Genomic DNA, 26,691 nt, shown 5'->3' on the forward strand with positions numbered 1-26,691 from the left:
AGGCCATTGGTGATTTTAAAACAGCTACGGAGTTCAATGGCTGTGATGGGAGAAAAGTGAGGTTGGATCAACAACATTGTAGTGACTCCACAATAATGAACTAAATGTGTGAAATGAAAAGAAAAATATACAGAATAAAAATATTCTAAAACATGCATCCTGTACGCAACAAGACACTAAAGTAATACTGAAAAAAAAACAGCAAAGGAATAATATTTTATTATATATTTTATCACAGAATCATCACTCAACCTCCGAAGGCTTGCTGACACCCAGCTCCTCTATGCTCTGCATCTCCATAGTAGCGAAGTCCCTAGTCAGGACCTTGCTGGACATGGGCTTGGCCCAGTTGTGTTTGGCTTCCTCCCAAACAAGCTTGGACCGCCGGGAGGAGCTGCTTCCCTGGGACGTTGCGAAAGGGGAATCTCTTCCCATCAAACCAGTCCCGTTTGGCATTGTCACCCCCACAGGCGCATGCCACTCGATATTGAGCTAGGCCACTCCCCGTCCGGGATTGGGGTTGTGGGGTCGCCTCCCCGTCTCTGTTGAGGCAGGTCCTTGGCAACTCGCTACAATGCACGAAGGACTCAGGGTCAATGAGCGCTGCCTGAGCATGTGAGTCGTGAGTCGGAAGCACCCCCTGGTAGAGGCCCAGCGCTGCCTGAGCATGTTTCACCCCAAAGCAGGCGATACACAAGGAGTGTGTATCCTTGCCTGCTATCATGGCCCCACATGGACACGGGTGTGCCGGTGCAGGAGCCTTGCTCAGTCCTCCCTGTGAAGGAGTAGCAGGTTCTATGGCTACGAGAAAAAGAACACAAAGATTGTGTACTCGGGCAGAGTGTCAGCTAGTTAGTGTTCGCCTCGTGGGCTAATAGCAGAATGGCTAATAGCGCAAAGCTAGCCAAAGAAAAGCGTGTGCAGTTTAGTCCTTCTGCAAACAAAGAGCCTCTCTTGATCGTCGAGCTGTTAAGCTGGGTCGGTCAGTCTAGTCAACACAAAACGAGTAAACGTAGGTTGAACTAAAGCAGAGAGGAGAACAAGCAATTCTACCGTCTGGGCAGGTAGGAAGAGCTAATGGTGGTTAGCTTGCCTTGCGGCGTGAGCTAGCTTCAGTAGCTAGCCGTGTGACACTAGCTACAACCAGAGACTAATTCTACTCGAAGCAAAAACTTTCCTTCCGGTCATTACCCAACACAAAGACTAGAGCTGACGTCCTACGTTCGGTAGCGTTTACCTTTGCGGCTCACCTGAGAACATTAAGCAGGAAGACAGGGATCAAGTGGCGCTCAGGAGAGCATAGAGAGCGTAGTGATCTTCGCAAGTAAGAGAGAGTGAGAATGACCAGAGGGCAGGCGCGTGACCACTTATGAGGGAAGGGCTCCCCTCATTGTCCACTCGACCTGTCTGTCTCCGACAGACGTTGTGTGATTGGATTCTTCTGTATTGAATTAGCTATCGAGCAAATTCCCATAGTGAGACGCCAAACTATTATTTGAAAGAGAACCATATTCAGTCACACACTTTGTTGTTGCACACAGATACACTTTATGTTCAACCATGAGAGTGAGTATTCTATCATATCTAGGATAGTGATAAGATAATTTGTGAGTGTAGCTACAATATGGAATGAACGAAAGGAAGTGACTCCTGTGTGGGTAAATATCAATAGTTTAAAGTAGCCTCCTCTCCTCAGACTGTTAGGATGCACCCAAAAGTGACTTACGTGGTGTCATCCTTGGTGTCCACTATCTCCACGCGATCCAGGTACCAAGAGGGGTAAGACGCTGCGTTGTCCTGACGAATGCGTAGCTTCCTCAGGGGGCCCAGCTCAATGGCTGTTATGGTGAACACATCCTCCTGTATGACAACAGCAACATTGACAGAGAGACTTTTGGGGATACTTTACTCTTACAACAGATTTTGTTTTGCTACCTAGAACCATAAAGGGTTCTCCAGCTGTCCTTGTACTGTTTTAGTAAGAAGGGGTTCGTAACATGTATTCACCAGATGATTAGAGGTGCCAAAACAGCTTGAATAAAAGTCTGTCATCTTCCATAAAAAGAGTCTCAAAACCATCTCATATTTCACGCATAGCACACTATCTACTCATTCGGTAAATAAGGTCTTATAAAAGTGTGTCACTGATTCATGACAAGAGGTCCCTCTCTAGGCTGATGCAATAAATAAAACTCATTGTTTGTGGACGTGTACTTCTCCTTGCTCCAAAGAGCCAAAACTTAAGCTCAATAATTCACTGGTTCACATTTAGTGATTAGTAAACATATACCTACGCTACTTTGAATAAGAGGATGCACGCTATCAGGTTTGTCAATGTAGCGACAGACAGGGTGACAGGTTCAGTGACTTTGGCGACTGCTTCCAGCTCCTCTTAGTCACAGATGGCCTAATGGACCTAATGTAATCCTAGAGAAACACTCAGAGCAACAGTCTGCATGGAAGCTCATATTGCTGAATATGTGTTTTGTGTCTAGTGAGGGTCTGATTATTGATTTCCCAAGGGATATGTAAAGCTAATGAGGGCATTGTGGGCATTCCACGTACAAGAGCACTTGCCTGGGTGACAGTTAATTAAAGCAACATTGTAGCATTGCAGAACGCACACAAAGTCAGGTACCCAAGCTACAAGAATACCTGGAATCATGCAGAAGTAGGCCAAAGTCCGGTCTCCCCATACCAACTACAGTATATACTTTGTAGACCAGTGTTTGCTAAGTAAAGCACCGCTTAACTTCAATGGACACATTGTTTTCCTGTAAGAACAATTGGTTTCCTGTAAGACTAATTGGTTTCCTGTAAGTGTTTATTTTCTCCCCATGTAGTGTGACTCCTCTCTCACCTGCCCTGCCTCAAATTTGTTGAGGTTGCCTGACTTCCGGAGGAGGCGCTCCCCCGTGTCCCCGTTCTCCCCATAAATATTGATGTAGACATTGGCGTCAGTCCCAGCCCCCAGCATGTCCCCGGTGAAGACGCACACTTCATAGGTGTTCTCTGTCAGACAATACAAAGGATTGGTAAGTCAGATTTAGTTTGATCCATAAGTTAATGTGTTTGTTTGTGACTCTATTATTTGTCTACTTGCTGCAAAACAACAAAAAATACATCCTCTTCTCTCCTCTCCCTGGTCCAGTACCTTCCAGCTCGTCTGTATCCTCAGGAAGCAGTTCCACCACCAGCTCCCCATCCTCCTCCCCCCGGCTCAGCCAGCGGGAGCAGGGGAACACATACGTCTGCACTATCTCCTGCATCACCTCCTCTGTCTCCTCCTCCTCCGCCTCCTGAGAATAGAATAGATCGTTAGAGAAAGTCTGATATTACAAAGTACAGGAAACTGAAAAAAGATTTGATTGACCTTCTTTTTCTTTTTCTTCTTCTTGTCATCCTTTTTCTTCGCCTTGGTCACCATGCCCATGATTAGGTGTTTGACGAATACCTTCTCTAGGAACCAGCCGGAGCCGATCCCCGCCTCGTCATGGCCGATACGCACCTTGAAGATCTTTCCTACGTCGCTGGCTTCTATCTACAGCACAGTTGTCAGGACAGAAGCCAGACTTTGTTACACTGTGGCCTCTCAGAATGTAACCTCTCGGTATCCACCCTCTACCAATATGGCTAGACCTTGATAGCAAAAAAAAACTTGCCATGTAACTGCAGGGTTGCTTATCCTGCACACTCTCAGAAAAAAAGGTTAAGATTTGTTCTTAAAGGGGTACAAACTCTTGTCACTGAGGTGGTACCCTGTAAGTTACTTCCTTTGTACCTATAGTTATAAACTCAGCAAAAAATGAAATGTCCTCTCACTGTCAACTGCGTTTATTTTCAGCAAACTTAACATGTGTAAATATTTGTATGAACATAACAAGATTCAACAACTGAGACATAAACTGAACAAGTTCCACAGACATGTGACTAACAGAAATTGAATAATGTGTCCCTGAACAAAGGGGGGGGGGGGTCAAAATCAAGAGTAACAGTCAGTATCTGGTGTGGCCACCAGCTGCATTAAGTACTGCAGTGTATCTCCTCCTCATGGACTGCACCAGATTTGCCAGTTCTTGCTGTGAGATGTTACCCCACTCTTCCACCAAAGCACCTGCAAGTTCCCAGACATTTCTGGAGGGAATGGCCCTAACCCTCACCCTCTGATCCAACAGGTCCCAGACGTGCTCAATGGGATTGAGATCCGGGCTCCGGCCATGGCAGAACACTGACATTCCTGTCTTGCTGGAAATCACGCACAGAACGAGCAGTATGGCTGGTGGCATTGTCATGCTGGAGGGTCATGTCAGGATGAGCCTGCAGGAAGAGTAACACATGAGGGAGGAGGATGTTTTCCTTGTAACGCACAGCGTTGAGATTGCCTGCAATTACAACAAGCTCAGTCCGATGATGCTGACCCACCGCCCCAGACCATGACGAACCCTCCACCTCCAAATTGATCCCACTTCAGAGAACAGGCCTCGGTGTAACGCTCATTCCTTTGACAATAAATGCGAATCTGACCATCACCCCTGGTGAGACAAAACCACGACTCGTCAGTGAAGAGCACTTTTTGCCAGTCCTGTCTGGTCCAGCGACGGTGGGTTTGTGCCCATAGGCGACGTTGTTGCCGGTGATGTCTGATGAGGACCTGCCTTACAACAGGCCTACAAGCCCTCAGTCCAGCCTCTCTCAGCCAATTGCGGACAGTCTGAGCACTGATGGAGGGATTGTACGTTCCTTGTGTAACTCGGGCAGTTGTTGTTGCCATCCTGTACCTGTCCTGTAGGTGTGATGTTTGGATGTACCCATCCTGTGCAGGTGTTGTTACACGTGGTCTGCCACTGCGAGGATGATCAGCTGTCCGTCCTGTCTCCCTGTAGCGCTGTCTTAGGCGTCTCACAGTACGGACATGGCAATTTATTGCCCTGGCCACATCTGCAGTCCTCATGCCTCCTTGCAGCATGCCTAAGGCACGTTCACGCAGATGAGCAGGGAACCTGGGCATCTTTCTTTTGGTGTTTTTCAGAGTCAGTAGAAAGGCCTCTTTAGTGTCCTAAGTTTTCATAACTGTGACCTTAATTGCCTACCGTCTGTAAGCTGTTAGTGTCTTAACGACCGTTCTACAGGTGCATGTTCATTAATTGTTTATGGTTCATTGAACAATTCCAGTGTTTAAACCCTTTACAATGAAGATCTGTGAAGTTATTTGGATTTTTATTAATTATCTTTGAAAGACAGGGTCCTGAAAAAGAGACGTTTCTTTTTTGCTGAGTTTAGGTACATAATTGTACCCCAGTTCATACCTCAGATACCTTACAGTACCTTTCTTACATATAGTCCACAGATACAAAAGGGTGCTTTAAGAAAAGGTTCATTTATAGGGAAGCCATTTCTTCCTTGAAAATAGCAAAAATGTACCTCTACTATAGACCACTTAAACTGGTACAACACTTCCACTCACGGGTGGCCAAAAATAACTAACTGAAAACTACGTCCCCACTAAGCCATGCAAATATTATTTCCCAGTGTGCCTTGCCTTTGAGTCAATTCTAAAGTTACCACCTATGACTGTATTTGTAACTGACAGATACATGGTTGTTAAATTCTTTCATTTTCTGTCCTGTGACCTTCACCACGTGAGTTCCTCGGCGAATGTTATCATTACAATTAAACTCTTTATGACAATACACTACATATCTCGTAAGGCCTTATTTTGAGGCTTAATTTTACCTTAATACAGTGGCCAAACGTCATGGTTAACATGCCACATCAGGCCTACAAGTAGGGTTGCAAAATTCCGGTAACTTTCCCAAAATTGGCAGATTTTCCAGAGATTCTGGTTCAAGGATCCTGGATTTCCTGCTTATTCCCTCCCGTTTCCACGAATCCAAAGGCCATGCAGCCGAAACGTGTCAGAGTAATTACATATTTGTTCCATTGAACATGACTTACAAATAAAGGCATTTTAATTAATTATATGAAGAGTGCCTTGGTCCTCCTTTCTTTTTGATGACCTATTTACCCCTTTTACCAAAGAGCACCTTCTATCATGTACCCTAGCAGCGCTTCCCTTCCTTCTTTTTTCTGCAGTAGAGCATGCTGGGAAATATGATAATGATTATGGTACAAATTTGCCTTTTTAGGATACCACCCCAGTGACAAAACCGTTAGTTCCTCTTAGGTGGCATCATTGTAACTTATGATGGGTACAAATATGTACCTTTCTTCAATACATTGCTTTTCTGCTAAGCAAAGGTACAGATCAATACAATCAAGAGGTGAAGGTACACAAAATAAGTTTGTACCCTGGGAAACAGAAATGTACCTTCACAGTGCGTTGGGAGAGTGATGATTGTAGCTTTTATATTCAAATTATTGGATACACAAATGTACCATTATACTATTGTTTTGCACATGTACCCTAAAATGTACTGAACAGTACCATGTGAGATCATACTAGTAATGGGGGGAAAAATCTAAACAGCTACATATCAGGATATTATTTTTGACGATATATCGGATCAGATCGTTTTGACAATATCACAATATAATTTTTGCGCTAGTTGGCTGTACCTGCACCAAAACTCGAAGATTTTTCCTACATAGCTCTTTCTCTATCTTCTTTTTAAATAGAGAACCAATTTGTTTTCAGCGCTTTTATTTCCATGACTGATCAAAACTAGTTTTCTCATAGCTTTCTCTTATCCCTCTGCAGCAGACATATGGTGAGCTATATGTTTGGACCATGGAATCGCAATAAAAATCACAGTATTGAATCGCAATACATATCGTATCGTGATAATATTGTATCGTGAGGTCCCTGGCAATTCCCAGCCCTAGATCATATGTGTACCTCTGAAGGTACAATGTGTGTATTTTTACCTTTTGTATCCCAGGGAACAATACCGTACCCTTATTTCTAAGAGTGTACCCTGATCCCTATCAGACTATAATATTTAATACTATTCCCGGTGAAGACACACACTTCATAGGTGTTATCTTTTCATATTTTCAAACCATTTACTTACCCGTTTCTAATATTACTGTGTCTATAACGATATTGTATGCTATAATAATGTCAGTATGTCTCAAATAGATTCACATAGATTCTCAGAAATAAAGGCTTGACATGAAATATGACAATAATGACCTTGAAGATCTCAGTAGTTGCTCTCTCATAGTTGTTGGACCTGCTGGCCAGATTGACAACCTCTGTCTTGCCCTTACCGCCGTAGATCTGGATGAAAACATTAGCGTTGGTTCCAGCAAAGCTCACATCACCTGTCACCACTGTTATCTCATAGTTCATCACTGCAAAACAAGATTAAACAAAAAATAATGATATTACAGAAGAACACAACTAATATATATACATATAGTCTCTATGCGCCCCAATCAAAATCTTTGGATTCAAGTTAGTTAAATTTTCCATATCTGTGTAGATATCCTGAGAGATTGATTGGATTCCCTGTACAGTATATTAAAAAATAAAGCAGGAAACATCTATAGGTGTGTGTCTGTTTATAATTAAATGGGTGTGTATAAGGGTGTATGGTAATAGGTGTGTTTACATTGTTTAATGTCCAGGATCTCGCTAGGGTAGATCACCACCTCGGTCTTGCCGTCTGCCTCGTCCGTACAGAGCCAGCGGTGGCTGGGGAACATGTACTGACTCCCACTGGCCGGCACCATGATCTGGACACTGTCCAGGAACCAACCAGCATTCATCCCCTCGTTGTTGTGGCCAATCATCAGACGGTTGATCTGGTGTACAAAAAAAACTACATTTATTTTTCTACTCATATTCACCAAATATTCAATTTTGTATGTATCTCGGGTTAACATCAATACATAATTTTAATTAAAGTCTGACTTATGTGCATGTATCTTAAGGATTCAGCCTTGTATGAATAAGGTATACAATGCTTGTGTATATACATCTTTCATTTTTGAGAGATTACACTTTGGCAGAAATAAAGGCATCGCCTCTAGGCTTGGGCGACATACCGTTTATACCGTATACCGAGGGTATGATTTTCAATACCTTAAAAAAAATGTTTTCTAAATAAATGATATCCTTCTCAGGGCTCCAGCTATGCATTTGGTTTGCTAACTTGCTAGCTAAGTGGCTAGATGTCAAGATCAAGCTTCTTGGTTACAGCAGAGATATTCAATCCCCTCCTGGATCAAGATCCCTGTTTCCTTAAATGTTTGTTTTTGGGAGGGGTGGGTGGGTTGCGCCCCTTGTGTGCACATTCGTTAATACCGTATACCCCGGTATGGTACAGAAACAGTATCTCTGGATACCGTCCAACTCTAGTAGCCTCTAACCCAAACACTAAAACCAAGAATTCTACTGTTACTGTACCTGTCCAATGTCAAACGTCTCCACAGTGAACACATCCACCCGGCCCACCTCAAAGTAGTTGCGCAGGTTGTTGTCAGAGACCACCAGCATCATCTTACTGGTGTCTTCCTTCTCCCCATACAGCTTCACAAAAACCGTGGAGTTCGAGCTGCCTCCACTGACGCTGCCTGTCTTCACCGACACATGATAGCTAACATCTGAAATGCAGAACTACAAGTTGTAGTTCAGGTGTGTTTATTCACTCACGTGGCAGTGAAAAAAATATAGTAAATACAGTAGTGTGGTCTCCGTACAACAACTTCAACAAACTTCTCAGTGAGTTGACAGCTCTCGTGTGGCTCAGCTGGTAGAGCATGGCACTTGCAAAAACAGGGTTCTGGGTTCAATTCCCACAGGGGAAAAAATACAAGTGTTTGCACTCACCATTGTAAGTCGCTCTGGATAAAAGTGCCTGCTAAATGACAAAAATATGAATATATTTTCCCACAAACACTTACTGTAAAGACGCTGTCCGTCTGAAAATGGCACCAACTCCCGAACAATCTGTCCGTCATCCTCATTCCGATCTAGCCACCTGAGATTGTCAGGGAAAACATGGCCGTCTTAACTCTTACCCAAATGACCTGCTGTTATCTCAACCTGACCCTATTCTCTGATCACCTGGCACCTATTCAATCATCTTCCCCAAGGTCATAGATGTTACATACATTCCATACCTGTCCTAGGAGATACCTGGCTGTCCCTAAGTCATCTGTTCCACAAACTTCCTGTCCCATGTCTCACCTGCCGCAGGGGAACTCTACAACCTGAGACTCAGCCTGTCCCTCTTCCCTGACCATCACTTTCTCCAAGTACCAGCCACAACCTCCGCCCCGCCCGTTGTGCCCGATACGCACTCGCCGCACCTGCACGATTGACACCGCCTCAATAATGAACTCATCCATCTGAATCAGAGAGTGAGAGAGATAGAGAGATATATGAGGAAGACATTTATGTAAACTGTCTTGGTGAATCGATTACAGCTAAGGTATGTGGGAAATCCTGTTAATTTATCATTTGAGTAAACAGCCTATAGTGCAGTCCTTAGATATGTTCCAAGAGGCCTAGCGTGGGTCTCCTGGACTCACGTTGCCTTTCTCAAACTTGTTGACGTTGTTTTTGCAGTTGACCAGCGTACGTTCGCCTGTGTCCCCCAGGTCACCAATCAGATTGAGGAAGACAGTGGCGTCCGTCCCGCTGCCGCCAAACTTCCCCGTGCACACGGTCACACGGTACTTTATCACTACAACAACACAACAGCATTCACTTAACAACGCTAGTATGTTTGTATAGGGTGAAACAATGCAGTAGATGATCCTTTGTGAACTTACAGGGCAGGGGTTCAGCAATCAGGTCTCCAGTGGCAGGCATCTCTCTAACTAACTCGTTGTCATCCTCGTTAGTATCCAGCCAGCGCTCACAGGGGAACTTAAACTTCTCCTTCGTCAAAGTTTTCATCAGAGATGCCTGCGGAAACACCAAGACAGTCAAGAGGGCAAATCTCTTATCACATGTGCTCTTGTCAAATGCAGTGCATTATATAGGGAATAGGGTGTGGCACAGATAGAGAGAATCTGAACCTCAAGCTTTTTTGTGGATTTTTTCTTCTTAATGTTTTCATTTGCTCACCTTGCTCAAATGCCACCCTGCAAAAGGGCTTCTCTTTTCATGCCAGATGCGACATTTTGTAAGCTTCCCCAAGTCAGGTAGCTCAACCTGTGTGTTGAAAACAAGAACAGTACACATCCATCGTTACTCAGTAATTAATCTGTCTGTCTGTCTGTCTGTCTGTCTGTCTGTCTGTCTGTCTGTCTGTCTGTCTGTCTGTCTGTCTGTCTGTGTCTTTTTAGTCCACCCATCTGTCAGTCCATCCATCTATCCTAAATACATCATACACACCATGAACTTATCCAGCTGGCCCTGTTCAAAGTTGTCTGCTTTGTTGTCCAGTCTCATCTCGTCTGACTTGCCCTTCTCCCCATAGATCTGGAAGTAAACGGATGCGTCTGTTCCTGCGCCAGGCAGATCTGACGTCCAGATCCACAGAGACCAGGGGTGCTCTGAAGGGAACCAGACAAACTGAGAAGTATTCTCCAAACTCAACAGACAAACCACAGATACAGATTATATAGAATACAGATTATATAGAATTTGTTTTGCAAACTCAGTTTGAGAGTCAGTATTTTAACGGTTTCCATGTTAGAAACAAAAGTTATAAGATGTTTACATTCCACTGATATGAGAATGGAAATTGGAACTCTGTATATTTGCGGCCCTGGGGCACCCTACTCAGATTATAAGCAGCTTTTTTCTATCTGTTACACATGCAATGGGGTTAAATGTTTAAGAATAGCTAGGCGAGAGTATTAAAGATATCACATCCAAGATGTAATGAGAATTCAAGTAATGTTGCTTACTCTTCTGTTTCCTCTGCCTTAGTGAGACCATCTCATAGAGCTCTCTCTCTATCAGTCCATCACCTTCACCCTCATCCAGCCATTTACTGCAAGGGAAGGTCTGCTCGATCCCTGTGAACGGGCAGAACACCACTATCTGGAACATAAACACACACAAGAGACTCACTGTCATATGTTTACTGGAAATAGATTGGGATGTTAAACATGTAAGGAAGTCATTTATTTATATTAGTGTGTGTGTGTGTGTGCGTGTGTATGTGTGTACTCGCACCTTCTCGCAGTACCAGCCAGCGCTGACTCCTCCATTGTCGTGTCCGATGGTGACTCGGCTGAGGGGGCTGAGGAGGGCCGATATCTCCACGTTAAAGATGTCCGTCAGACCACGCTCAAACTTGCCCCCCTGCAGGAAGATCTGTGGAAGAGACCGTGTACAATCACTATACAGACAAACACCACGTTGCTTTCACCTATGAAAACCAGCCCCGTCGCGGACCAGGATGTCTTGCTCCCAGACAGGCTAAATAACTTTTTTGCTCGCTTTGAGGACAATACAGTGCCACTGACACGGCCCGCTACCAAAACCTGCGGGCTCTCCTTTTACTCACTCGAGGTGAGTAAAACATTTAAACGTGTTAACCCTCGCAAGGCTGCAGGCCCAGACGGCATTCCCAGCCGCGTCCTCAGAGCATGCGCAGACCAGCTGGCTGGTGTGTTTACGGACATATTCAATCAATCCTTATCCCAGTCTGCTGTTCCCACATGCTTCAAGAGGGCCACCATTGTTCCTGTTCCCAAGAAAGCTAAGGTAACTGAGCTAAACGACTACCGCCCCGTAGCACTCACTTCCGTCATCATGAAGTGCTTTGAGAGACTAGTCAAGGACCATATCACCTCCACCCTACCGGACACCCTAGACCCACTCCAATTTGCTTACCGACCCAATAGGTCCACAGACGACGCAATCGCAACCACACTGCACACTGCCCTAACCCATCTGGACAAGAGGAATACCCATGTGAGAATGCTGTTCATCGACTACAGCTCAGCATTTAACACCATAGTACCCTCCAAACTCGTCATCAAGCTCGAGACCCTGGGTCTCGACCCCGCCCTGTGCAACTGGGTCCTGGACTTCCTGACGGGCCGCCCCCAGGTGGTGAGGGTAGGTAACAACATCTCCACCCCGCTGATCCTCAACACTGGGCCCCCACAAGGGTGCGTTCTGAGCCCTCTCCTGTACTCCCTGTTTACCCACGACTGCGTGGCCATGCACGCCTCCAACTCAATCATCAAGTTTGCGGATGACACTACAGTGGTAGGCTTGATTACCAACAACGACGAGACGGCCTACAGGGAGGAGGTGAGGGCCCTCGGAGTGTGGTGTCAGGAAAATAACCTCACACTCAACGTCAACAAAACAAAGGAGATGATTGTGGACTTCAGGAAACAGCAGAGGGAGCACCCCCCTATCCACATCGACGGGACAGTAGTGGAGAAGGTGAAAAGTTTTAAGTTCCTCGGTGTACACATCACGGACAAACTGAATTGGTCCACCCACACAGACAGCGTTGTGAAGAAGGCGCAGCAGCGCCTCTTCAACCTCAGGAGGCTTGTCACCAAAAGCACTCACAAACTTCTACAGATGCACAATCGAGAGCATCCTGTCGGGCTGTATCACCGCCTGGTACGGCAACTGCTCCGCCCACAACCGCAAGGCTCTCCAGAGGGTAGTGAGGTCTGCACAACGCATCACCGGGGGCAAACTACCTGCCCTCCAGGACACCTACACCACCCGATGTCACAGGAAGGCCATAAAGATCATCAAGGACAACAACCACCCAAGCCACTGCCTGTTCACCCCGCTATCATCCAGAAGGCGAGGTCAGTACAGGTGCATCAAAGCAGGGACCGAGACTGAAAAACAGCTTCTATCTCAAGGCCATCAGACTGTTAAACAGCCACCACTAACATTTAGCGGCCGCTGCCAACATACTGACTCAACTCCAGCCACTTTAATAATGGGAATTGATGGAAATTATGTAAAAATGTACCACTAGCCACTTTAAACAATGCCACTTAATATAATGTTTACATACCCTACATTACTCATCTCATATGTATATGTATATACTGTACTCTATATCATCTACTGCATCTTGCCATCTTTATGTAATACATGTATCACTAGCCACTTTAAACTATGCCACTTTATGTTTACATACCCTACATTACTCATCTCATATGTATATACTGTACTCTATACCATCTACTGCATCTTGCCTATGCCGTTCTGTACCATCACTCATTCATATATCTTTATGTACATATTCTTTATCCCTTTACACTTGTGTGTATAAGGTAGTAGTTGTGGAATTGTTAGGTTAGATTACTTGTTGGTTATTACTGCATTGTCGGAACTAGAAGCACAAGCATTTCGCTACACTCGCATTAACATCTGCTAACCATGTGTATGTGACAAATAAAATTTGATTTGATTTGATTTTGACTTCTAATGAATATGAATGACGAAAAGGAGGGAAGTAGCCACGTTGGACTAGGGAAATGCAATTCGTTATAAAATGACATGCTACTTGATGTATGACGATACCTTGCCGCTGTTCTTCAGGCCCTTGGTGCCGTGCATCAGCATGTGGATGTTGGAGTTGGTGCCAGCTCCTCGGATCTTCCCTGTCACCACCTGGACGTGGTACACAATACCTGGCGGGTACAGTTACGTGTCAGCTAATCAGACACTCACGTCTCCGCTTCAGAACACCCACTCAGAGAGGAGTGAACAGGAAAATGAACCAAATCAAAACATTGATAGTGTGGAAACTAGAATGAATGTCAGGAGGGTCTGAGATATTGTACATTTACTGTTTGTTTCCTTTTTGAAATAATGAATCATAGCAGGTGTCATTACACTGAATGTGGAGACAACTGCAATGTGAATGTCTACACGCACCTCCTATAGCCAGAGGAATTTGCATATGATACTTATTTTATGTTGTTGCTGCTCAGCCCCCTTTTACTTGTTACTTAAAGTAAATCTATATATAAGAATATCTGCTTAATGAACCGAATACTGAATATACTGTAATGTAATAGTGTAATGTGTCTTTTTGCTGTTTCGGGGGTCATATACAGTGTCGTCTGGTCTTTCCCCACCTGTGGGCTCACTGCCTCCAACTAGGATGTCCCTCTGAATCTTCCCATCATCCTCATCGATGGCGAACCAGCGGTTGATGGGGAACTCATACAGAGACTTGTTTCCCATGTCATCCAGAAGCACCTGCAGGGACAGGACATGGGGCAATATACAGTTTGTGTTCAAGCCCCTTTCCTGGCCTCCCTCCCGTCTGCCAAGGGGTCTAACCCTATTGGCACAGTGTCTGTAACTGCATGATTCCTGGTTCAAAGCCCATCCTGGTTACCCCTGGTCAAAACCTTTACACTTGACAAATGTCCTTCTGGGAAGGAGGAGGACAAACAAGCACCTACATCAACCCTCCATTTCAGGAGTCAACAGGGTGACACATTCATGGGTCTGAGTACAGGATATAAACAGGACCATACATTAAAAGAACACATTTTCAAGGTGTACGTTATGGTTTCTTGAATTAGCCCTGAATAAAATCATGTCTATCTTGGTGATCTTTGGTGTCAGTGTGTGTGGCAATCACCATCACATCTACAGACTGTCCCTCTACTGGAAATATAATCCCTTAATGAGGCCTGGTGTCCCTTTACTACAGGTTGGGTAGGATGTCCCTCTGGCGTGCCTGTGTGTGTGTATTTGTGTGTGTGTGAACTCATCTCATGGTTCCACACTGTAACTGGAATGTGTTGGAGGTGATGGGACACCAGTCTCAGATGAGATGACAGGGAGGGGAGGAGAGGAGGAGATGAGGATCACATGTCTTAAATACCTCTCCAGAGACAACAGGGGCTCACATACAGTAAAACATAGAATAGGGCAGGATATGGAATGATATGGATGGATTGTTCCTTCATCTTGCATTTCAGCAGCCTCCGTCTAAAACAAACATTGTCTTAACAGTTCAGGCAACCAGATATGGGTTCAAATACATATGTATTTGATTATTTGTTATTTAAAATAATTATTCAGTGTATTTTTACAGTGGGATGTATTCATAAAATAAGCATTGAATGCAAGGAAGCCATTGAGCATTTGGTCTCCCTTAATAAAAACAAATATAATATAATAGCCAATCAGCGTTGAGCTAAACTGAGTGAGCTCAACTGTGTATGGTCCCAGCGCACCAAAAGAAAGTGTCAAGGGAAGCCAGTTTGGATTTGGCTTCACTCCTAGAATCAATTTGAATTGTTGCATCTCGTTGTGTTGTTGTTCTTCGGTGGCTAGCCAGCTAGCTAGCTAAAATTGCCCCTTTCCTAAATTAGCCATGGATGGAGATAGGGATTTGAACTTGTGGTTTTAATTAATTCTCCATACTTGTGAATGATTATAATGGTGATTCTGATTCAACCATAAAATGAATTGTGCCCCTGAACTGAGAGGATGGAAGTTCACTATGTAGCTAGATGTAGAAGGTTAATGTTAACTAGCTAACGTTGCCCATGGAAGGAAGTTAGGCTAGCGAGCAAGCATTTTAGCCAGGTAGTAAATAAAAGCATGTACTATATGACAGTCATAGACTGTTTCTTCAACATGAAAGAGAGGAGGATGGCATTGGCGTTTCTCTACAAGCAGGGTGAGTCAACATGATTTTTCTACTTGCAGGAACACACACACACACACACACATACACAAATCAGAACCATGGACAGCCAAATCATATTTAGCTTACGTTGATTGGACTAAATAGTTTTTTGGTATCTTTTAGTTGTCACTGTTAGACTAAGAATAGGTGATTTGATGATGTTGAAATGTTGAAGTTGAAATGGTGCTGGAATAGTGGAGGCAGCTCCTGTTTAACTTTGCGACTTACAATAACTCTCCTTGGTTCTAAATCAATAGTTGCTTAGTAGTCTGAAAATGTCGGAAACATTAACTTTCTTGACCATGCTGTAGGTCATGTGACTGTTTGTTACGTGCAATATGCTTTGTGGACTTCACCAGACAGTGGTTGCTCTCCGGCTTTGTGATAAAACAAAGGTGTGGTTGAATTTATCCTGCCACTGTGTCTTATTGTCTTGGCCTTAGGCATATATCATGGTCGCAAGGCATATCAACTAATAGTTTATAGAGCAAACAACGCAATTATCACAACACATAGGTTGCAATATGGCTTTTTTCCCCTGGCTTGGCTTCCCCAGTGATACTGGTATTTGAGTATTTTCAAATACACAACCCAAAACAAGTATTTTAGTTGAGTATTTGAATGGTTATTTTTAAAAACCAAATAGTTGACCAAATTGTATTAAAAACTACCTGGGTTAAATGCATGGGAGTGTATTTGAGTTAGTGTATTTTTCCCATGTGTATTTCCAAATACATTCCAATATTCAATTACTTGGTTTTTTTTCAAATAAAGGTTATCTGAATACTTGTTTTGCAATGTATTGAAAAGTTGTTAAAATACCTGAAATAGTATTTGAACCCAGGTCTGCTGGCAACATTGGTTCCTTCATTTTATGAGTTTATATCCTAATGAGCCTCCAGATTAAAACTGTTCATATAGCCATAGCATAGTCTTGCTTTAACTGTACTGTACCTTGTCCACAAACCATCCAGCGGAAGAGCCTTTGTTGTTGTGACCCAGGGTAATCTTCCTAATTCTGCCGAGGTGGGGAGCTTCTAAAGTGAACTTGTCCTCCGTGCCTTTCTCAAAGTTATCCTTCTTATTGTCCAACCGCCTCTCACCTTTGAAAAGGGTCAAATGTAACACACAGAGCATGTTTGAGTACTATGGGCCCGAATCCTAAACTGTAAATCAGTAACCTACAAGATATCACATTTTAGTTTCTCAATCACTCATAACTAACCATTAAAATGACCTATTGTCTGGAATGAAACTCACCGGTGTCACCAAACTCTCCAAAGATGTTAATGAAGACATCAGCGTCTGTTCCACTGCCTTTTACATCTGCTGTGAACACGCTCACTACATACTTATTATCTACCAGAGAAAAACACACTTTTGATGAACCATAATACAACTAAATCAGATTGTAACTGGTTTTACATGTATTATGCCAAAATCTCAGCCAAGGACCTTCCACAGGCTGCATCCAACACAATCAAATCCAAGATGGCGGACATGATACCTACATTTGGGCAAGTCCATGGGGTCGAGACTGCCCAGCAGGTCCCTGACAAACAGGTTGTCCCCCTCCACCTTACTGAGCCAGTTATTACAGGTGAAGTAGAACCTCATGTGAGGTCTGGTAATATCTGTCACCACCACTCTGTCCAAGAACCAGCTGGCATTCAAACCTGTGTTATCATGCTCTATCCTACAGGAGACATATCAATCAATCAGTCAATCAATGAATCAATTAAACATATACACTGAGTGTACAATACATTAAGAACACCTGCTCTTTCCATGACATAGACTGACCAGGTGAATCCAGGTGAAAGCTTTGATCCCTTATTGATGTCACTTGTTAAATCCACTTCAATCCATGTAGATGAAGGGGAGGAGACAGGTTAAAGAGAGCCTTGAGACAATTGAGACATGGATTGTGTATGTGTGCCATTCAGAGGGAAAATGGCCAGGACAAAAGATTGAAGTGCCTTTGAATGGGGTATGGCATTAGGTGCCAAGTGCACCGGTTTGAGCGTGTCAAGAATTGCAACGCTGCTGGGTTTTTCACGCTCAACAGTTTCTCGTGTGTATCATGAATGGTCCACCACCCAAAGGACATCCAGCCAACTTGACCCAACATGTGGAACGCTTTCAACACCTTGTAAAATCCATGCCCCGACGAACTGAGGCTGTTCTGAGTGCAAAAGGGGGTGCAAGTCAATATTTGGAAAGTGCTCCTAATGTTTTGTACACTATATATACTGTACCAAATCATACTAAATCCTGAAGGAAAGGTAAAAGTACAACAGGTCTCTAGTGCAGTTTCCCAAATGGTGGGTGATAGCAAGTCTCTATTAAGTTGCAACCTAAGTCAGGGTTTGGGCTAGAAATATTGTCTTTGTCTACTTGGTGGGTCACAAAAAAATTTACATTTCGAACCACTGCTCTACAATAGTGTTGAAAATGTACATCTACACACATATCCAGTCTTCTGTAAAGGCAGAGGAGCTGTCATACCGTATCTTCTTCAAAGGCCCAACGTTATGAGTTTTGATCCTAAAGACGTCTGTTTTGTTCTTCTCAAAGGCTGTTCTACTCCTGAAATGGGAATACAAGTAGGATAAAAGGTATGAGACTACACAGAAAATTCATAAAGAACTTCCCAACTCCTCGCTGTATTTTAAGGTCTTATGCATAATGCTTCAACTGCAATTAAGGTAGTAGAGAATTATTCTTGAACAAAAACAGGCATGTCATCAAGAAAGCATCTGTCACGTTCCTGACCTGTTTTCCTTTTTTCTTGTATTTATTTAGTTGGTCAGGGCGTGAGTTGGGTGGGTTGGTCTATGTGTGTTTTTCTATGTTGGGGTTTTGTGTTCGGCCTGGTATGATTCTCAATCAGAGGCAGCTGTAGATCGTTTGTCCCTGATTGAGAATCATACTAAGGCAGCCGGGGTTTCACGTGTGTTTTGTGGGTGGTTGTATCGCGTGTCTGCATTCGTGCCACACGGGACTGTTTGTCGGTTGTTTTATGTTATTTTTGGTTCGTGTTCAGTTTCGATTCATTAAATAATCATGGACACAAATCACTCCGCGTATTGGTCTGATCCTTCTCGCCTCTCCTCCTCGTCCGAGGAGGAGGATTACGACGACCGTTACAGCATCCTTTGAAGCAAACTTTGAGAATAATGCAATTTAGACACACAATCGGGTGAAATTCTATTTATATTCCAAAATATTGAATTTTCACACCCAACAAAAACACTAAACACTAAAAACACTACTGCAACATAAGCAGGAGAAACACTAATCATATTACCAAACACACTTGTCTTACTATGTTTTCATTGCATTTACCTTATAGAAATGATTTGCCGTTCAAACCAAATCTCTTCAATAAGTATGAGCCATAGAATACCACAGTATGATTCATAATACCCATAAAACCTAGCAGTCAAATAAGGAAAGGGTTCCAATAGTTTTTCCACCATTAATTTTATAAACACTTAAAATAATTGTATTATTTTTATTAATAATACAATTATTTTATTTTATAAACTCTTAAAAATTTAAAATAAGGCCTGTGTTTCATGTAGGCTTACCCTGGTGTGGCATTTTGAAAACCGTGTAAATCTCTCTAGGACGAGGTGACCTTTATCAATATACACTACTGGTCAAAAGTTTAAGAACACCTACTCATTCAAGGGTTTTCCTTTATTTTGACTATTTTCTACATTGGAGAATAATAGTGAAGACATCCAAACTATGAAATGACACATATGGAATCATGTGGTAACCAAAAAAGTGTTAAACAAATCAAAATATATTTGAGATTCTTCAAATAGCCACCCTTTGCCTTGATGACAACATTGTACACTCTTGGAATTCTCTCAACCAGATTCATGAGGTAGTCATCTAGAATGCATTTCAATTAACAGGTGTGCCTTCTTAAAAGTTAATTTGTGGAATTTCTTTCGTTCTTAATGTGTTTGAACCAATCAGTTGTGTTGTGACAAGGTAGGGGGTATACAGAAGATAGCCCTATCTGGTAAAAGACCAAGTCCATATTATGACAAGAACAGCTCAAATAAGCAAAGAGAAATGACAGTCCATCATTACTTTAAGACATGAAGTCAATACGGAAAATGTCAAGAACTTTGACCGTTTCTTCAAGTGCAGTCGCAAAAACCATGAGGAAACTGGCTCTCATGAGGACCGCCACAGGAATAGAAGACCCAGAGTTACCTCTGCTGCAGAGGATACGTTCATTAGAATTACCAGCCTCAGAAATTGCAGCCCAAATAAATTCTTCACAGAGTTCAAGTAACAGACACATCTCAACATCAACTGTTCAGAGGATACTGTGTGGTCGAATTGCTGAAAAGAAACCACTACTAAAGGACACCAATAAGAAAAAGAGACTTGCTTGGGCCAAGAAACACAAGCAATGAACATTAGACCGGTGGAAATCTGTCATTTGGTCTGGAGTCCAAATTGGAGATTTTTGGTTCCAACCGTAGTGTCTTTGTGAGACGCAGTATGGGTGAACGGATGATCTCTGCATGTGTAGTTCCTACCGTGAAGCATGGAGGAGGTGTTATGGTGTGAGGGTGCTTTTCTGGTGACACTGTCTGTGATTTATTTAGAATTCAGGGCACACTTAACCAGCATGGCTACCACAGCATTCTGCAGCGATACGCCATCCCATCTGGTTTGGGCTTAGTGGGACTATCATTTGTTTTTCAACAGGACAATGACCCAACACACCTCCAGGCTGTATAAGGGCTATTTGACCAAGAAGGAGAGAAATGGTGTGCTGCATCAGATGACCTCCACAAACCCCTGACCTCAACCAAATTGAGATGTTTTTTTGATGAGTCTAACCGCAGAGTGAAGGAAAAGCAACCAACAAGTGCTCAGCATATGTGGGAACTCCATCAGGACTGTTAGAAAAGCATTCTAGGTGAAGCTGGTTGAGAGAATGCCAAGAGTGTGCAAAGCTGTCATCAAGGCAAAGGGTGACTATTTGAAGAATCTCAAATATAAAATACATTTTGATTTGTTAAACACTTTTTTTGTTACTACATGATTCTATATGTGTTATTTCATAGTTTTTATGTCTTCACTATTATTCTACAATGTATAAAATAAAGAAAATCCCTTGAATGAGTAAGTGTTCTAAAACTTTTGACCGGTAGTGTATTTACCCCCCAAAAATGAAATGCGAATTAGCTGCTAATGTGGCTATCATTAAGAACTACAAATACCATGGTGATCTAGACGAGACCGCCGAATTGAGGCAAAGGTAAGAATCTCTGGATTAACTATCTAATGTTAGCTAAATGTAGTAGTGAATAAATTGGCTGCATTTCTTTAAATTGACAATTCTGTGAACTGACTTATTCAAGTTTTAAATTGACACAATACCTGTTTAGCAAGGGTTTCAACTAGAGATGACGTGCAGGGATTTGTAGTCTTTCATGATGTCTACTTTGATGCTAATTAGCATTTTCAAATATGAGAATAAATAGAGCCGAATATATTGATAAAAGTCACCTTGTCCGAGAGAGATACATTTTTTTTCTCTTATGTACCCCAGATGACAGTTCTGCTCAAAATACTAATTATGTATTTTCAACAAACAAAAATACAGGATAAAATGTGACCCAATAGTAAAAGATTACCCCTGAAATACCTCTTTTCCGTGCTGTGAAATTGGATATAAAAGGATAAAGAACAAGTGTTAAACCTCAAACCAACAGAAACAATCAATATTTGTTTTGCAATTTAATGTATGTTAGTGTAATGAGAGGATTGGCTCTAATTAGATTACAGTTCAGATTTCTGTAGAGCTTTTCATGTTGTCTCAGTTAAGCTAACAACATCAATGTTAATTAGATTAAAATACAAACTGATAATTGACTACTTTTATTTATTCAAAATTTTAATTTTATATAATATCTAAGACAGTCCACAAAGGGGACTCACTTGCTAGCCAGGTGCACCTTCGGAGTGATGCCATATTCCCCGAAGAGAGTGATAAACACGTTGGCATCGGTGCCCGCCCCCCTCTCATCTCCAGTGATGGTCACCACCTCATACACTGCAGGGGTGTATGATATGGCAAAGTTAGAGGCACAGACAGACAGACAAAACACAGACAGACCGAGAATGAGATATAGTGTGTGTGTGTGTGTGTGTGTGTGTGTGTGTGTGTGTGTGTGTGTGTGTGTGTGTGTGTGTGTGAGTGAGTGAGTGAGTGAGTGAGTGAGTGAGTGAGTGAGTGAGTGAGTGAGTGAGTGAGTGAGTGAGTAAAACAGTACTGTGAAAAATAAAGAAAGTCTACAACTAGTTGTAAGTATTCTAGGTAGACACCCAAAAAATGTAATAACATTGTCGGGTCCTTTTCATTAATTAAACAAGCCATTGTTATTGATAGGTGTCATGTTACATTTGAGATGCAGACATAGGCCTACCTCATACCTGTGAATACTTTAAGTGTTGTATTACCCAGAAAATTAAGGTCAACAATGAAGCTATTACACCAGGAACCAGCAACGATACAGCCATTGTATTAATCAAATGCAGTCAACCTATAAAGGGGGAAGCTCATGCATTGAGAAATAGTTAAGGACGCAAATATTTTCTGTGTAGTAGACCTATTATATTTCTGGCAATCATGCTTGAAGCTAGCCAGCTAATAATACTATGAGGTCTGTATTTTGTATGTTCTTCCATTTATTGTTTGTGCCCATTTATTACCGTTATGTTTGATGCTGTGACCTGCTTCTGTTCCTGATCTGTGTGTCACATTCTAGTTACACAGTACAATGTACAATATAATGTGTCATACCTTTCTTCTTGTGGTACTCATCCTCATAGTTCTCCATGGAATCTGGCTCATAGTTTCGTAGTTCATTCTCATAGATCTCCACGTAGTTCTCAACCAGCTTCTTTTTTTTGCCTTTCACCTTTTTGGTGTCCTCATCACTGTCCCCCCCTGAGCCTTTCTTGGCCTTTTTCTTCTTCTTTTTGCCATCCCCTTCTTCATCCCCCTGTTCGCGAGGTTGTTCGCCCTCTTTCTTGTCTTTTTTTGATTTTTTGTCGTCGTCTTTAGATTTTTTGTCCTTTGACCCCATGTCTTTCTCCTGGTGGTCTTTATTCTTCTTGGTTCCCTTACTGGTGGCCTCAATCACACCAGGGAGCCTCTCTGCTCTCTTTTTCTTGTTATTGATGGTATCACTGTGATCTTCATCATCTGTACTCTTAGACTCACTGCTTCTCACCTCATACTCCTCCTCGCTGTCCTTCTTAGCTTTCTTCTTATTTTTCTTTGTTCTCCCCCTTTTTCTTGCTGCTTTTTACATCAGGCTCAGAGGTGTCAGAGTGGTACCCTTCTTCTGGAGCTTTTGATTTCTTCCTCTTCCCCCTGCCAGCTCCAGCATCCTCTGTGCCAGTGACCCTCTTACGCTTCGTCTTGGGCTCTGGCTCCTGATCCTCTGAGCTCTCGTCATCCACCTCTTCGGTTCCACCACTGCCCTTGGCATTGTTTTTTTTTTCTTTTTCGGGGACATCTTTAATTTATTTACTACCTTGTAACTGTAACTGATTCCAGTGTGTACCGGTGAAACACGATTAAACTGACCTGTAGTGCCACCGTAGTGACCAGCCGGTGACAGCAGGATGGGGCCAGAGCCGTACAGACTCCTGGGTAGAGCAGACTGCAGGGTGGCTTGAGGTGGTTCGGGCAGCCCTCTCCTGCTGTAGTTCCCCACCTGAAACAGCAACAGCCACTGAGCTCATAAAAAATTACTACCACTGCTGGGTTGTCACCTGATCAGTTGAGAAAGCCCCTGTGAAAATCGAGAAAAACGACAGTTCTAACCTACAAGCTGATGAGGGTTCTACAACTTAAAGAGGAGATATATGGTTCAAACAATAACAAATCAGACAACCTGCCACTGTTTTGGTAAACCGCTGAGAGATGGAGCTGGAGAAATGTAACCACTCAAATTAATTGACAGAGCTATGCATGCAAGTTTTTTACATACATGATATACAAATTGTAGTTTAAATGTTTTGAGGCAATAAAGTATTTACAATTACTTTGTTTACAAAAAATGGATTTAAACATGTTTATATTTTGTGCTGTGATGGGATACGACAGTAGAACTAAAGGCATTTACGTTATATTCTTTCAGTCAATGGATATAATTTATGATGACTCCCTGGTGACTATATAGGATTAAAACAAAATTAAAGTACCTCCTAAATCGCTCCATCAACTTCATGTAGTCATGATGAAAGTCCAGAGAAATATGCATAAAGAGAAACAAGTAGTAAGCACGTGAACAAGGGAGATGAAAATTATCAAAGTTGGCAGTAGCCTCAACAGACTGCTAGTATTCGCTGTTGTTCCTGTCTCTCGAGGCAAAATTAGCATCTGGCATGATGGGATAACATTATCTGAAAATAAAAATTATAATATACAATACATGTTGTATTACAGTATTTTGTATTTAAATTTCAACGACCAACATCAATTAGTTACGTTCCGTGCTAGTGAAAGGAACACATTATTGGCAGCTCTTGTATTGCTACAGCATACCGGTACGGACTGAATTTAGTGCAACACAAAACCTTGTTCCGGTCTCTATCGTGTGAACTTCGACAAGAAGATGGTAAGAGTGGACCAAGATTACACTGAAAATCTCAAATCATCTGCTTTAATGCATTTTCTCCCTTCTCATCTGCATTATTGCTGTGAAGATGAAAGCAATGAAGTGTCACAGACCCCAGTATTTCACGGGTTCAGTTTCATAATCAGTAGTTATCAACCCGATGAATGAACTGTAACGTGAACTAGTTTCCAAATCATTCTCAAAATGAAAGCAAACCATTATTTTTGGCCCCCATAAAATAAACAATTTTAAAGACGGCATTCATTAGTATGTCATTTTTTTCATCATGTAAAAAAAGCGAAAGCCGTGCCTAGGTTTCACTAGCATCATGTTAGCCAGCCAACTGACATAGCTATGTGACATTATGCAGTTGTATGTCATGCTGTGTTTGGAATGAACTATACTGTCCAATTGTTATTACTTATCATACATATTTTATGTTTCCCAGACGAAGGGAACGTCGTCATTTGGTAAACGTCGCAACAAGACGCACGCCCTGTGTCGTCGGTGCGGTTCCAAGGCATACCACCTCCAGAAGTCCTCCTGCGGAAAGTGTGGCTACCCCGAAAAGCGCAAGAGAAAGTGTGAGTGGCTCATGCTGTTCTTGAATGTCTGGCAGCTGGTTAGCTAGTTGTTATTGATCAATCAGCGCATCCATCGGTGTGACCAATGGGGACTCATCAGTGAGGCTAGATGGATGGATGTATGCCGCAGGTCATGTCAGGTGTTTTCGGTGATGCATAACGTTATGTCAAAAAGAAAAGATAGCTGAAATTAAAGATGTCCGCACACGCGGGGTTTAGACAAGCTGCAGTTTTGCTCTTCATTGATTCTAACACGCTCATCATTTTACCCGTGCAGATAACTGGAGTGCCAAGGCCAAGCGACGCAACACTACCGGAACTGGCCGTATCAGACACCTGAGGGTCGTCTACCGCAGATTCCGGTGAGTCCAACATCCTTCTTGCAATGAATTTCAAGGGTGGTTTGCATATGTACATCAGATGCAGACAGAAGGCAATGTTTCCCACGGAATTCAAAGACGAGCTGTTCTTTAGGCATGATTATGTACCTCAATTTCTCCGTTGTTTGCTTGCATTTTTGTCTGATGAATGTGAGACTGGATTAAACGTTTTGGCTGTACAGAGAAGCACCTGATTTGCCCCCCTTTTCTGACCTGCAGAGTCACTTGAGACTGTGTATGTCCTTACAGTAGTCCCTATGTAATGTAACAGGTGTGATTTCACTAGCTAGGTTTGCCTTGATGGATTTGGTTGTGGTCTACACAGATACATTTCAGTGCCGGGTTGAACCCTCAGTTTTGTTGATGTTGAGATAGTATTAGGGTTTATTTGATATACCATGAGGTAGGTGGTGTTTTATTTGTTTTTATTTGTTTGTTTAGTTAGTGACTGTTAGGTAAACTACTCGTCAAATGTGTTTTTCTGCAATAAAATTGTGACTAGGCTGGCATGATTTGACAAGGCCATGCTAGTGAGAGACTTGAATGCTTGTTGACATCACATGATCACTGGAGACTTTTGATATTGCAAAGTTGGAAGGCTTATTTCACTGTTCTTTCTTGAATGTTACCTGGCACGAACAGATATTGTTGCTAGCGAAAGACCAGTCTCGTATCACATACTCAGCTCTAAGACGTGATGTTAGATTAATTTCTAGTAGACTTATAGACAACACTGAAACGGGCTATATATACCCAATTAAGGGCATAAAAGCTAACAGAAACAAGAAAGATAAAGACAAGTGGGAGGCCATGTAACAATGGAGGGACGTCACATTGGTCATAGTGTTAACCCAGACAGAAGTTGTTTTGATCCGGATGACACTGAAGTTGGACACTGCTTTATAATACATCCAGAAGATTTTTAAGATGCAGAGTAGGCTTATATCAATTGAAAAGAAAGGAAAATACCCAAATACCCTTCTGCCGTGCCATCTTCCAAGCGGGTGGTACATGTTGGGGGATGGATGGGGTTACGTTCCTCACAATGTAAAGCATTTGAGACCTACTGATATAAATGTAGTTTACAATTCATTGTCCTCCTTCCTCGTTAATTAAATGTGTTTTCTCTTGTCTTTTCCAGGAATGGATTCCGTGAGGGAACTGTCCCTAAGCCTAAGAGGGCAGCAGTGGCTGCCTCTAGCTCTTCCTAGGCTGAGTTTGAAATAAATTCATCATAAAACAACTTGATGGCCTCTCATCCTCTTCTTTGGTCAGTTTTAGGTTATACAATGAAGATCAAAATGTTGAACCGTTCAACTCTGACAAGAACCCTAGCAGCAACCATTAAGTGTTGGGATCAATGGAAGCTGCTGAGGGGAGAACGGCTCATAATAATGGCCGGATCAAGCAAATGGAATGGCATCAAAACACCTGGAAACCACGTGTTTGATGTATTTTGAAAGCGTTCCACTGATTCTGCTCCAGC

At 42.6% G+C, this 26,691-nt stretch overlaps 2 protein-coding genes across 2 annotated transcripts in view; one reads left to right on the plus strand and one right to left on the minus strand.

Moving 5' to 3' along the window:
* The window catches only part of LOC120051821 (lipoxygenase homology domain-containing protein 1-like), a 42,923-nt gene extending 19,310 nt beyond the window's left edge, over positions 1 to 23,613 (minus strand). Inside the window, 25 exon segments of the mRNA XM_038998708.1 lie at positions 1,727 to 1,860; positions 2,861 to 3,012; positions 3,155 to 3,334; positions 3,337 to 3,541; positions 7,154 to 7,314; positions 7,575 to 7,767; positions 8,372 to 8,568; positions 8,869 to 8,945; positions 9,155 to 9,315; positions 9,499 to 9,653; positions 9,742 to 9,877; positions 10,040 to 10,126; positions 10,310 to 10,470; positions 10,828 to 10,963; positions 11,099 to 11,239; positions 13,436 to 13,545; positions 13,996 to 14,119; positions 16,524 to 16,672; positions 16,830 to 16,928; positions 17,081 to 17,265; positions 18,078 to 18,158; positions 21,549 to 21,663; positions 22,414 to 22,914; positions 23,206 to 23,335; positions 23,608 to 23,613. Coding sequence (XP_038854636.1) covers positions 1,727 to 1,860; positions 2,861 to 3,012; positions 3,155 to 3,334; positions 3,337 to 3,541; positions 7,154 to 7,314; positions 7,575 to 7,767; positions 8,372 to 8,568; positions 8,869 to 8,945; positions 9,155 to 9,315; positions 9,499 to 9,653; positions 9,742 to 9,877; positions 10,040 to 10,126; positions 10,310 to 10,470; positions 10,828 to 10,963; positions 11,099 to 11,239; positions 13,436 to 13,545; positions 13,996 to 14,119; positions 16,524 to 16,672; positions 16,830 to 16,928; positions 17,081 to 17,265; positions 18,078 to 18,158; positions 21,549 to 21,663; positions 22,414 to 22,914; positions 23,206 to 23,335; positions 23,608 to 23,613 — 3,776 coding nt within the window.
* Positions 23,614 to 24,157: 544 nt separating this feature from the next.
* LOC120055534 (60S ribosomal protein L37) lies at positions 24,158 to 26,448 on the plus strand. Its single transcript, XM_039003400.1, has 4 exons — positions 24,158 to 24,241; positions 24,690 to 24,825; positions 25,103 to 25,187; positions 26,347 to 26,448. The coding sequence occupies exons 1-4, from the start codon at positions 24,239 to 24,241 to the stop codon at positions 26,414 to 26,416; spliced, it is 294 nt and encodes a 97-aa protein (XP_038859328.1). The 5' UTR covers positions 24,158 to 24,238; the 3' UTR covers positions 26,417 to 26,448.
* Positions 26,449 to 26,691: the final 243 nt, after the last annotated feature.

Source organism: Salvelinus namaycush, chromosome 1 (assembly GCF_016432855.1).
Source record: "Salvelinus namaycush isolate Seneca chromosome 1, SaNama_1.0, whole genome shotgun sequence".
NCBI lineage: Eukaryota > Metazoa > Chordata > Actinopteri > Salmoniformes > Salmonidae > Salvelinus > Salvelinus namaycush.